Source organism: Microtus ochrogaster, linkage group LG8 (assembly GCF_000317375.1).
Source record: "Microtus ochrogaster isolate Prairie Vole_2 linkage group LG8, MicOch1.0, whole genome shotgun sequence".
NCBI classification, from domain to species: domain Eukaryota; kingdom Metazoa; phylum Chordata; class Mammalia; order Rodentia; family Cricetidae; genus Microtus; species Microtus ochrogaster.
This window is the reverse complement of record NC_022033.1, coordinates 22,209,299-22,222,827: the sequence shown is the minus strand read 5'-3', so window position 1 is coordinate 22,222,827 and position 13,529 is coordinate 22,209,299. Positions and strand designations below refer to the sequence as shown.

General features: G+C 48.0%; 1 protein-coding gene across 3 annotated transcripts in view; it reads left to right on the top strand.

The window, feature by feature from the left end:
* Cep250 (centrosomal protein 250) overlaps positions 1-13,529 on the top strand; it is a 47,174-nt gene that overhangs the window by 23,064 nt on the left and 10,581 nt on the right. For all 3 annotated transcript variants that reach the window (XM_026787124.1, XM_005363063.3, XM_026787125.1), the window contains 9 exons: positions 1,376-1,543; positions 1,938-2,072; positions 4,014-4,136; positions 5,943-6,076; positions 7,653-7,791; positions 8,497-8,839; positions 10,122-10,243; positions 11,477-11,597; positions 12,740-12,861. In XM_026787124.1, the coding sequence (XP_026642925.1) occupies positions 1,376-1,543; positions 1,938-2,072; positions 4,014-4,136; positions 5,943-6,076; positions 7,653-7,791; positions 8,497-8,839; positions 10,122-10,243; positions 11,477-11,597; positions 12,740-12,861 (1,407 nt within the window). The remainder of the gene's footprint in view (positions 1-1,375; positions 1,544-1,937; positions 2,073-4,013; positions 4,137-5,942; positions 6,077-7,652; positions 7,792-8,496; positions 8,840-10,121; positions 10,244-11,476; positions 11,598-12,739; positions 12,862-13,529) is intronic.

Genomic DNA, 13,529 nt, shown 5'->3' with positions numbered 1-13,529 from the left:
TCTCTCTCTCTCTCTCTCTCTCTCTCTCTCTCTCTCTCTCTCTCTCTCTGTTGTTTGTTTGCTTGGTATGTATAAAGAATTAAGCGTGGACCACGGAAGTAGCCATATCAGAGCCCAACTATAATCCCAGCATTCAGAAGACAAGAGGCTTGTGGGTTTGTGGGTTCAAGGCTATCTGTGTTACCAAGGGATACCCTTTTTCAAAACGCAAAGAAACTTCCAGAAGTGATGGAGCACGCCTTTAATCCCAGCACTGGGGAGGCAGAGGCAGGTGGATCTCTGAGGTTGAGGCCAGCCTGGTTACAGAGAGGTTCCTAGCACCCACTTCAGGTGATTCACGGTTGTCTGAAAGCCAGCTCTAGAGGTCCTAAAGCCTTCCCTGGCCCCTGCGCACACACACTTACGTGGCATGCGTACACACAGAAAAATAAATACTTAAAAGCAAGTAACCAATAGTCAAAAGCCATACATGGTACTTAGAGCATGTCTGTAATCCAGAACCCAGGAGGCAGGTCCTGTTCTTCAGTGGACCCATGTTTGGTTCCCAGCACTTACAAGATCAAGCCAGTTAAAAATCCCAGCGTGGAGGAGGTTGGGGCTCCTGAGGCCAAACTTCTAGCTGAGGGATTACTAGTACTTGATGGCTTTGAAAGTTGGTTCTCCTTCCAGTGTGGATTCTGAGGGTGGGACTCGAGTCCTCAAGCGGATGCAGCCAGTTCTTTTACTTTCTGAGCCATCTTGTTGGCCCAGAATGTGCCACTTTGCATAGCAAAATATTCTGGTCATAGTCTAACCAGCAGTGATAGACTACTGCTTCCTGTTTTGACATCACAGAATGGAGCAAATAGCTTAATTTTGTTCTAGGTTTTTTTTAAGCATTTGTTACCATTAAAATTCATCTTTCATATGTTTGCAGTTGGCTTTCTGAACCCAAATGTAAGGTTTGTCATTTACGATGGTCCTGTGATTGATATTCTATACTACTGTTCTACTTTTTTTGTTTTTGTTTAGTTTTTTGAGAACAGGAATTATTTGTGTAACAGCCTGACTATCCTGGAACTCACTTTGTAGACCAAGCTGACCTCGAACTCACGGAGTTCCACCTACCTCTGCCTCCTGAATGCTGGGATTAAAGGCGTGCACCACCACTGTCTGGCCTATACATCATTTTTTAAAACACAAATCTCACTTGACCCTTCAGTTTTAGTGAGACTGATAAGGCAGGGATCACCAAGCCTCCTTTCAGAAATGTTTAGCAGGCTGACAGCTGTCCCTAAGTCACATGAAGCAGCGCAGAGATTTGAACTCCAAACAAGCTCTCCTGCCTCCTCTGCTCACCCTGTGCTTCTAACTGTGGCTTCCTTCACATGGTCAGGAGAAAGAGCGCTCCTTGCTTCAGCAGGAGTTGGATAAGACCCTGGAGACCCTAGAAAGGGAGAGAACAGAGCTGGAAGCGAGGCTGAGAGAGCAACAGACAGAAACCGAAGCTCTCCACGCCCAGAGGGAAGAGGAGCGAACCCAGGCTGACAGCGCCCTATACCAAGTAAGCAGCTGGAGTATTAGGATCGCCACCTGTGGTTCTCCAGTCTTCCCACTTTCCCGTTCCTAACAGCAGGCTTCGGCGGGGCTTCCTGAAGAGAGTGGAGCTACCGCTGCGCTGCTCAGGAGTGGGCTAGTAGCAGTTAGCTGCAGCAGGCAGTATGTCATACTTCCTGAGGGAGGGCCAGCATTTACCACATCCTGTGTGCTTGCAAACCAGTGGCAATCTTTGCACTTCCTGGTTCTATGTTAATGGTCTTAGACTTTCCTTTGCTCTGAGCCCCCATCCCATCCTATTTGTAGGAAGAACTTGGAACAGGTGTGATAGGCTTATGGCCTCCCGGGTCAGCATGATAATCCGGAGCCTTGAAACCCTTGCCCTTCCTGCCTGTCCGCAGATGCAGCTGGAAACAGAGAAGGAGAGAGTGTCCCTCCTGGAGACGCTGCTGCAGACCCAGAAGGAGCTGGCAGATGCTACTCAGCAGTTGGAGAGGCTGAGGCAGGACATGAAGGTTCAGAAGTTACAGGAGCAGGTATGGAAGGTGTTCCTGGGTCTGGTCCTTCTGCCTCCTCCTAAACGCCAGGATTACGGGTGTGAACCACAAGACCCAGTTTTACGTATTGTTAAGGATCAAACCTCAGGGCTTACTAGAAGGAGGCGGTTTTAGTTGTTTTTTGTTGTTGTTGTTCTGTGTGTATGTGTATATGTGTGTGCACATGGCACGACATGCATGTAGGAGTTGGATCCTTCCTTCCACCATATAGGACCCTGGCATTGACCTCAGGCTATTGCACTTGGCAGCAAGCACCTGTACCCACTGAGGGTAGTTTTTGAAGGACACAATATGCACATGATTTCACTGTCATAGGGCCCTGTAATAGACAGAAAGGGGCCTGGGAAATTCAAGGACAAAAAGATGTGCATGGCTCTAGTGGATAAACTTGGGGATAGTACAGGAGAGAGGGGAGGAGATGAGAGGTGCCTCTCTAGCCATAGCAGGAGCTCGGGTTTTGTTTTGAGGCCAGTGGAAAACTGGTGACTGGTATTTTAAGAGCAGGGAGAACACGTGATTTTTTTTTTTAAGATTTATTTATTTTTATGTTATGTGTATGAGTGTTGTACTTGCATGTATGTATATATACCATGTGCATGCCTGGTACTTGCAGAGGCCAGAAGAGAATGTCAGATCCCCTGTAACTGGAGTTACAGACAGTTAAGAGCCTCCATGTGGGTACTGGGAATTGAACCTAGGTATTCTGCAAGAGAAAAGTACTCTTAACCAGTGACCATTTCTCCATTCCCCATGATACATCATTTTATATATTTCTTTATACATATTTAAGTATTTATTCTTTTATTATCATTATCTTTCTGTAGTTCTGGGGATCAAGCCTGGAGCCTTGTACATGTTAGGCAAATGTTTAGCTACTAAATTACAATGCCAGCCTAGAATATCTTTTTGAGGCATGGTCTCTGTATTATGTATCTGCCACCTGCCTCTGCCTCTCTAGTGCTGGCATTAAAGGCATGTGCCACCATGCCTAGCCAGGATATCTTTTAATACAGTACTTGACTAAATGGAAGTATGTGCACGCATGTATGCAATTAAATGGAAGGAGGGGTGTAGTAATAGGAGCGATGGGCTGTGTCCCGCCACCCAGCTAGCTTTACCCGAAATAATTACACGGACACTGTATTCTTTTAAATACTGCTTGGCCCATTTCTATCTAGCCTCTTCTAGGCTAACTCTCGCACCTGGACTAGCCCATTTCTAATCATTTGTGTGTAGCCCCCCCAAGATGCGCTTACCGGAAAGATTCTAGCCTACGTCCATCCTGGGTCGGAGCTTCATCGCATGTGCCTCAGAGAGCAGAGCTCTCGCCTCTGCCTGCAAGAGTGGAGCATCGTGTCTCTCTGAGGCCTCTGCCCCCGAGAGGAGAGCTGTCGAGTCTGACCTCACTTCCTCTTCCTCCCAGCATTCTGTTCTGTTTACTCCTCCCACCTATGTTTTAACCTATCAGGGCAAGCAGCTTCTTTATTTAATTAACCAATGACCTTCCTCCATCAGGAGGGGTTTATTTAGGAGGCTGTTAGGGGGTCTGGGTTAGTGTCAGTCACAAACTTGGGCTGTCCAAAAGGTTGACTGAGCCCATACAGTCATGTGGAAGGGTGTGAAATTAGAGGGGGAAATCCCAGCACTCGGGAGGCAGAGGCAGGCGGATCTCTGTGAGTTCGAGACCAGCCTGGTCTACAGAGCTAGTTCCAGGACAGGCTCCAAAGCCACAGAGAAACCCTTTCTCGAAAAACCAAAAAAAAAAGAAAAAAAAGAAAATAGGGGGGAAACTATGCATTGCTAGTTCCTGCCTCAGCTTTGCCAACTCAATAGGAGCAAATGGTGTTCATACACCGCAGATCTGGGGAGCCAGCTCCTGTGGAAGCTTTTCTGCACTCACTGAACCTTTCTCCTCTGCAGGAGACCACCAGCATGCTGCAGACCCAGCTCCAGGGAGCACAGCAGGAGCTGAAGGAGGCTGCCCAGCAGCACAGGGAGGAGTGTGCCGCCTTCCAGAAGGACAGGGTAGATCTGCAGAAGCAGGTCTGTCCTTTCTACCTGCCCCACAGCCCTTCCCACCACAGCCAACCCCTGCAGGACAAGGACAGGCTACAGAAATAAGTGCAAGAGTTGAAGGGTGTTCGGGGCTGAGCATGTGCCTCTCAGAGTTCTGGGATTGTATTATTAGCACTCCTTATCCACAGATTCTACCAACGGCCAACTGAAAATATTGGGAGGACATTGTACTGTAAATATACAGACCTTTTCTTATTCACTAAGTAATGTTTACATAGTGTTTACATTGCATTAGGTACTGTTTACATTGTATTCAATATGATAAGTAATATGGAAATTATTTAAAATGTATAGGAGAATGTGAATAGGTTATAGTCAAATACTATATAGTTTAATCCCAACACTTAAGAGGTTGAGGCAGGAGGACTGTTGAGTTTGAAGTCAACCCAAACTGCATAGTGGGTCTCTGTCTCTAAAACAAGAACAGGCTAGGAAGCTGGCTCAGTTGATACAGTGCTTGCCGCATGTACATAGGGGTCTGAGTTCAGATTCCCAGCCCCCATGTGAAAAGCTGGGTGCAGTGGCATGTGCTGAAAATACTGGGGCTGAAGAGGCAGAGACAGGGTTCCCTGGAGTCCACCTACCATCAGGTTTAGGAAGAGGAAAAACCTGCCTCTAAAAAGAAGGGTGGGAATGATAGAGGAAGACTCACATTAACCTCTACCTCCATACACACACACACACACACACATTTGCATTCATCTGCACACGCGCACACACACACACACACCATATTTACAGAGCAAAGATACCGCTATATTTAACGGCTTATATAAACTTCTGCAAACTTGGATATCCAGAGGAGATGTCACAGGATACTGGGACCACTGTTATCTTTGTCTGGAGTGACCATAAGCAGACTTCTCAGACAAGCCAGTGTCAGCTGTCCTTCCTGTCCTCACCTAAACCTGTATTACCACATGACTTTTGCTTCTCAGAGTCCAACAGCAGAGGATGTTCTGAGTTTTTTTTCTTTTTTTGGATTTTTCGAGACAGGGTTTCTCCGTAGCTTTTTGGTTCCTGTCCTGGAACTAGCTCTTGTAGACCAGGCTGGCCTCAAACTCACAGAGATCCGCCTGCCTCTGCCTCCCAAGTGCTGGGATTAAAGGCGTGCGCCACCACCACCCAGCCTGAGTTTTTATTTTTAAAAAACGTGTGTGTGTGTGTGTACGGTCACTGTGGTCTTGCCCATCACTTTGCCTTTTGGTATAGTTGTGTTCAGCCAAGATTCTTATTTGTGTCTGCATTTATATAGCATTTATAAGGCTGTGGAGACCAACAGGCTGAAGGGTCTGGGAGAAGAGAATGAATAAGAACGGGGTATGAAGCCAGCTGTTGGTGGCACCTTTGATCCCAGCACTCAGGAGGCAGAGGCAGGTGGATCTCTGAGTTTGAGGACAGCCTGATCTACAGAGCAAGTTCCAGGACAGCCAGACTATAAAGAGAAATCCTGTCTTTTTTTTTTTAAAAAAAAAAAAAAAGGAAAGGAAAGGAATGGTGTGTGTGTGCATGCGTGCAGTTAGATAGTTCAGAACCAACTCCTACCAATTGTCTACTGATCTCCACTAGCATATCGTAGCATGTGTTTGAGTGTTTGCATACACAGTGAATGTTAAAAGAAAATAAGGTAGTGTAGGGACCAGTGAAATCTCCGGAATGTGGAGACAGGCCTCTGACTGGTGTGGTGTAGGAGCCTAAAGCCCTAGGTGGAATCGTCTTCCCACCTGGCTCCCTGGGCTTTGCCATCTCAGCCTCTTGCTCATAACCTTCCAGGTAGAGGACTTGAAGTCTCAGCTGGTAACCCAGGATGACTCCCATAGACTGGTGAGACAGGAGATTCAAGAGAAGGTGAAAGAAGCTCAGGAGTGTAGTCGGATTCAGAAGGAACTGGAGAAAGAAAAAGCCAGGTAGGCTGGAAAACCAGAGGGGTGGCTTGCCTTCCACATGGTGGTCACAGTGGCATTGGCTCTTCTGCACAAGGTTCCCTCCCCATGCCTCACTCTGGCTACACTTGGAGCCGTCGAGAGTGGACATGGTCTCTGCTTTAAATCTTACGCTTGTTTTATTTCATACATGTTTAGAGAAGACCTTTTATACACCATTGTCTATGACAATGTGGACCCTACCCCAATAGAAGTTATGTTCTGTGGGGAAATTTTTAATCGAGTAATTTTTTAAATAAGTTGTTACAGATTATTACGTATGGTATGGAGGAAAGAGATAAGGTGCTACTAGAAAGAGAGAGAAAACTGCTTTAGAAAGGTATATGGAAAAAATCTTTCCCTGGAAATTGCATTTGAACTAAATGCGAAACCAGACATGGTGATGCACAGCTTTATCCACACAGGAGGCAGAGGCAGGCAGATCTCTGAGGCTGGCCACGGTGAGTACCAAGACACCCTGAGCTACACAGAGAAACCCTATCTTAAAAAACAACAAAAAAATTTAAAAAATAAAAATAAATTGAATTCTAGGGCTGGCGAGAAGGTTCAGCTGGTAAGGATGCTTGCTGCCAAGCCTGTGACCTGAGTCTGGTCTACAGGAGCCACACGATGGAAAGAGAGGACCCGCTCCTGAGGGTTGTCCTTTGACCTCCATATGCCCCCTCAACACACACAGTAAATAAACAAACAGAATGCTAAACAATGAAACAGAGCCACCCCTGCAATCGAAGAGAGTTCTGTTCAGGAAGAGCAGAAGGCCTGAGGCAAATGCAAGCATTCAGCGTTTGGTGAAGCCACAGTGTGGTATGACCATGTTTGCTAAAGTCCATGGGAAGGAGCTTGTAGGCTACATTTAGCAAGAAACTGTAAGGATTTCAAGTAAGGAAAACAACATAGTCAGACTTCCAATGTGTTGGAAGAGACTGAAATGGCCTGAAACATGGAGCGGCATGAGCCCATTCAGAATGGGAAGCAGCATACACTTGGTGCCCCAGGGATCCGAGAAGGAAGGGATGATCTCTTTAATAGTGACAACTGCGTCCTAAAAACAAGTCAGGAGGCTGGTGTAGGTGTCCAAATGAGAGTTGGCAAGAAAGCAGAAGGGAAGGGAAGAAGAGAAGAGCTTAAGATACATTATGGGGTTAATCCAATTATATACAGTTATAGATTGGATGTGGGTAGGATGAGAGGAAACTGGAATGGTCATGGCTTCCATGCTATGACTGTAAATGAAAGCCATTCCTAGAGCCAGGGGACAGAGAGAGATGATTGGGAGCACAGAGGGATGGGAACTTAGTGAATTTGAAATATGTGCATATATTTATCAGATATATATTTGAAATATGTGTATAATTTATCAGAGAAGAGTAAATTTGAGTGAAATGACTCCTTATATGTATGAAGTTCCTAGGAGCCCTTAGAGCCCTTTTAGTAGGTGTTAACTAGACAGTTTTTACTGACCCTCCAGTGAGCATTGCTGTTTGTGTTTAACAAGCAATGCCCATGCTCTCACCCCTACCTCTCCAACCTGTGTTTTCAGCCTGGCGCTGTCGCTGGTGGAAAAGGAAGGAAGGCTCCTGGTTTTACAAGAAGCCGACTCTGTTCGACAGCAGGAGCTAAGTTCCCTGCGCCAGGACATACAGGAGGCCCAGGAAGGGCAGAGAGAGCTCAGTGTACAGGTACCCCACTGAGCCCTGCTCTTAGAGGGGCTGGGTGAATCGTTTTTTGTCCTAAGAATGGGATAGGTTAGGGACCTCAGCGTCCCCACCAGTAGGGGAAAAGTGAGGCTGGGCAGGCCAATTGGGAACCTGACCTACAGATAGATGAGCTTTGTCCTCTGTGGGGAACCTGACATCTTGAACAGAACGTTCCCAGAGTACCCAAGTGGGCCGAATTCTTGCACAATCACTTGCAAATGTGCTTTATCTGGCTGGCAAAATACAACAGGGGGGACTTGGAGGGCATCAGCAAATACACCACCCAGATCGGGTAAACACCAGCAAGATGACTTCCATTCTCAATTTGCTCACTGAGACCCAAACCTGAGCCTGGAGGAGAGATGGAATTGGGAAGGAGAGAGAAGGGACTCGGGTCTGCCGTCATGCAGTCTGACTAGCCCCTGCTGAGGTCTCAGCGCAGAGTTATAATCACTGCAGGGGCTGGCATATCTGTTTTCCTGGGAACATGGCCAGGGCCTGTTAGTATAGCCTGAGCCCTTGTGTCGAGTGTTGGTCACCCCCAGTTGTCAGGACTACTCATTTCAGGGCCCTTGCTACCTGCCGCAGAGCTGGGCCCAATGGACTCCTCCCTCTCCGGGGTCAAGTGCGGGAGGATTGAGGAAAGGGTGCCACTTGCTTGCTCAGGGAGTCTACTTCCTCTGGCAGGTGGGACTGCTGAGGCAGGAGGTGAAGGAAAAGGAGGCAGACTTTGTAGCCCGGGAAGCACAGCTGCTGGAGGAGCTGGAGGCCTCACGCATCACAGAGCAGCAGCTGCGTTCTTCTTTGTGGGCCCAGGAGGCCAAGGCAACCCAACTGCAGCTGCAGCTGCGCAGCACTGAGAGCCAGCTGGAGGTACTGGCTGCAGAACGGCAGCCAGAGAAGCAGGCCCAGGCCCAGCTGGCTAGCCTCTACTCTGTTCTGCAGCAGGCCCTGGGGTCTGCATGTGAGAGCCGGCCTGAGCTGAGTGGCGGGGGCGACTCTGCTCCTTCCCTGTGGGGCCCTGAGAAAGGTGAGGAAGCCAGATGACAGCTAAGTCTTGTGGGCCGAAGCCCTGGAGAAGGGAAGGGAATGTAGTTCCTCTTGTAAAATAGCATCGAGGTTAAGGTGGCAAATGCTGCAGCTGCTTCCAGGTAGCCTGAATCCCGGTCTGTCTGGTAGCAGGCAAACCATTTAACCTCACTGAACTTGATTTTCCTTGACTATAAAATGGAAGTGTTAAAAAAAAAAAAAATTGAAAAAAGCCGGGCGGTGGTGGCGCACGCCTTTAATCCCAGCACTTGGGAGGCAGAGGCAGGCGGGTCTCTGTGAGTTCGAGACCAGCCTGGTCTACAGAGCTAGTTCCAGGACAGGCTCCAAAGCCACAGAGAAACCCTGTCTCGAAAAACCAAAAAAAAAAAAAAAAAAAATGGAAGTGTTAAAAGTCCTACCTTAGAATTTTTCTAGGATTATAAACATAAAGAGCTAGGCCAAATGTGGGGTGCCTGCCTGGAACCCTAGCACTCAGGGCTCTGTAGGATTCAAAGTGCTCCCAACCTGAGCTCTGTAGTGAGTTGCTGGGTGTCATGGTGCCTGCTCGGGTGGGGGTTGGAATAGGAGGATTAAGAGTACAGAGTCATCCTCTAGTACTTAGTAAATTTCAGGCCAGCCTGGGCTCCATAAATCCTGTCTTTAAAACATGATAGAAGGGCTGGAGAGATGGCTCAGAGGTTAAGAGCATTGCCTGCCCTTCCAAAGATCTTGTGTTCAATTCCCAGCAACCACATGGTGGCTCACAACCATCTGTAATGAGGTCTGGTGCCCTTCTGGCCTGCAGGCATACACACAGACAGAATATTGTATACATAATAAATAAATAAATAAATTTAAAAAAAAACATGATAGAAAATTTTCAGCTTGCACTTGAAAGCATAGCGGCCAACAGCCAGCATTATCTAACACAGCAGTTCTCGGCCTGTGGGGGTTGAATGACCTTTCACTGGGGTCAAATACCAGACATCCTGCATATCAGATATTTACATTACAGTTCATAACAGTAGTAAAATTATAGTTATGAAGTAGCAACGAAACAATTGTATGGTTGGGGTCACCACAAAATGAAGCACTATATTAAATGGTCGCAGCATCAGGAAGGTTGAGAACCACTGGGCTAATGGAAAGTGTACGAACGAACCACCTAGAAGGGATGCTTTGGAGAGAGGGGAGCCAGCAGGAAGGCCAAGGCCCTGTCTGGAGAGGGACAACTGCCTCTTATTGTGGCAGCCAGGTGAGAAGCATTTTCCTCTTTTCCTCAGATCAGAATGGAGCCAGGAGACTCTTTAAGAGAGGGCCCCTCCTGACCGCCCTGTCAGCCGAGGCTGTAGCATTGGCTCTCGAGAAGCTTCATCAAGACCTGTGGAAGGCTCAGCAGGCCCGGGTATGTCCTCGGATTTCCTCCTTCCTTTTCTTGACTTTCCCTGCGATGCTCAAACAGACTGGTAACATGGAGGAAGATGGGTCAAAGGGTGCTGCTCATCCTGAGCTCTGCCTCTATCACTCCGCGGGTTGCTTACTGCCCGACAGACGTAGCTGAAGCATCTGGGTTTCTGGAGCCTTGTTTTCCCTTGGAAAGTGGGTGGATGATGCTTCCCTTCCCCTGCTGCCTCTATCCTCACACAGCACTCCATACCCCAGCTGGGAGTGGGGGTCTATGCACTGTAAACCCTTCAACACAACACATGGGTTTTATTTTGTATCATTTCTCGTCTAAGAATTTATGCATAGTACCAAGTCCTCTGAGAAGTCAGGTAACCTGGGAGCATTGGAATTTGAAGTCACTGTTTACAAGAACATTCTAGACTTAAGACTGAGCTAACTCCACCTCACTGTGCCTGCTAGTCAATACTGAGAACTGCCTGTGCACCAGCCACTCAGAGCTGCTGATACAGAATGTAAAGACCCAGCCCGCCTTCAAGAAGCCCTCCATGGGGAGCCCAGGCTTCACTCTGACATGGAGCCGACAGAAGGACTGGCTCAGACACGGCTAGAGCATGTCAGGGGAGAGGTGACCGTGTTCTGAACTGTGAGGGGTTCCTAAGAGAGAAGGAGTGGCTGGAATAGGACACTGAGCAGTTAATTCAAAAGAAATAATCCAGGTGGGGTGGCACAGGCCTGTGGTCCCAGCATTCAGGAGGCTGAGGCAGGAGGATGATCAGGCATTCAAGACAAGCCTAGACTTTGTGGTTACTTTAAGACCAGCCTGGGCTACGTGAGACTGTCTGAAATAACAACAAAAACATAGGCCCAGGGGGTGCCCCTCAGGTTCACCCCACCTTCAGGAGACTAAATAAATGCAGAAGAAGGGTTTTGAGCAGTGGTTCTCAACCTGTGGGTCACAACCTTTTTGGGTATTGAATGACCCTTTTGCAGGGGTCGGATAGCAGATATTTATGTTACAATTCATAACAGTAGCAAAATTACAGTTATGAAGTAGCAACAAAATAATTTTATGGTTGGGGATCACCGTAATAAGAGGAACCATATTTAAGGGTCACAGCTTAGCAAGCTTAAGAACTGGTTTAGAAAGTAGGGTCATGGTGGCAGAGACTGCAGAGTATAGACAGTTTGAGCTCTACAGAGCAGGAGCTCAACCCCACCCTTCCTTTCCCAGGATGACCTGAGGGACCAGATCCTGAAGCTGACACAGCACCTGGCTGATACGGAGGCCCAGAAGAGCCAGGCCCACTCAGAGTTGCAGGACCTGAAAAGACAGCTCTCACAGAGCCGGGAAGGTGAGATGCTCAGGGCAGCAGGCTGACAGGAGGCAAGAGCAGGTGGTGACAGGGACAGGAGACTAGCTAAGGCACCTGTGAGGGGCGGTGAGCTTCTTCAACTCTAGTTCCCCTTTGCTTGGCCTTTGTGGGCATTCTGGGAAAAGGAGTTAGAAGGAACAGATCTGGGAATCTGATAGAAGTTGCTGCTTTGGCCGCTGTTAGTCTCTGCAGGGAGTTGTTTTTGGTTTTGCTTTTTAGTTTTTAAAATTGCATTTATTGTGTGGTGTGCCATGGCACACTTGGAGGTCAGAGGGCAATTTATGGAAACCAGCTCTCTTCTACCTCACAGGTTCCCCAGGCGTCCTGCCCAAGTAGTCAGGTGTAGTAGTGAGAACTTTTCACTTCTGAGCCATCTCAGCCCATGCAAAGATTTTTTTCTTTTCAAGCACAAAATCCTGGTGACCCTGGGCCGGAATTATCAGACCATAAAATTGTGTTTCTCATCATTTATCCATGTTTCTTATTTTTATCATTTCCCACTATGCCCTCAAAATTAGCCTTTGAGGACTAAAGGATTATTGTGAGAATAATTTACGTACTGTGAGAAAGGCCAGGCAGGGGAATTGGGAAGAACATGCTGTCCTGTCCCTCTGCCACGGACTTGGAGGGGTGGGTACCACCTGGAAAGGAAAGGAGCCTCAAGACTGTTCCCTCTTGACGTCCTATTGCAGAAGGAAAGAGCTGAGCCTTTTTAGGGTTCTCTGAGGTCTGTACACACAGCTGACCTGGGGTGTCTTCAGACTCAAACGCCTCTAGGAACCACCTACAAACTCATATGATTTGGGATTAGAAGTGGCCTCTGCTGTCATGACCACTGCCTTTCGTATCTAGAGAACAGATCTGAGGACCTCTGGGTGTTGAGGATAGGAAGTGTAGGACGGTTGGCAGGCTGTGCTGTGCCAGGGCTCACGGCTGACACGGTGCGAGGCTGGAAGCAGCTGCTGATAGACAGGCAAAGGCACAGGACACTGGGTGTCATTTTTTCCTCCTTGGCCGTGTTCCCCTGGGATTCTGATCGCTGTCCTCCATCTGGTCTACACTCTTGTGATCTCCCACCTGCTCCCATGCACCTGACTCCAGCACCTCTGCTCTTTTCAAAGAGAAATCCAAGTGGGAAGGGAAACAGAGCTCCCTGGAGTCTGAGCTGAGAGACCTGCACGAGACTGTGGCATCCTTACAGAGTCGCCTGCGGCAGGCAGAGCTGCAGAAAATGGAAGCTCAGGTAAAGTGCTGATCTGGGGAAGAGTGCCTCAGGAGTTGTGTTTAGAGTTCACAATCCTGCCTCTCAGACCCACCTTGGCCTGTGCTCATATGCCTGGCTTCCTTCAGCAAATCTCAAGGTTCCCTGACGCCTCCCACCTTCCCATTATGAAGGTCATAGTGACCTTCATCTAATTACTTTTTCTGAATCAAGATTAGACTCTTATTCCTATTCCTTGCTCTGGAAGATCAGGGTCTAGAAAGCCTCTTTGCACCAGGCTATCTCCCCTGGACACAGAGGAGCCCTGAAAGATGGTAGGGACACTCCTGTATAGGATCTGCTTAAGTGGAACACATCACTTCAGTCCTTGCTAAGACCTGGTCACTGATGGTGCCATAAAATAAAAGGCCAATATCAGAGTGACAGTATCAAAAAAATAATCTTGGCCAGCCAGTAATGGCACACATCTTTAAGCTCAGCACAGATGCAAGCACATAGGCAGGCAGATCTCTGAGTTCGAGGCCAGCCTGGTCTGCAAAATGAGTTCCAGGATAGCCAGGCCTACACTGAGAAACCCTGTCTCAAAAGACCAAAATACAACCCACTAAGGCCAGCTGGCCTGGGTCTGAAAAAGCATGGGATAAAACCGGACTTGCTGAACATAGCGGACAATGAGGACTACTGAGAAC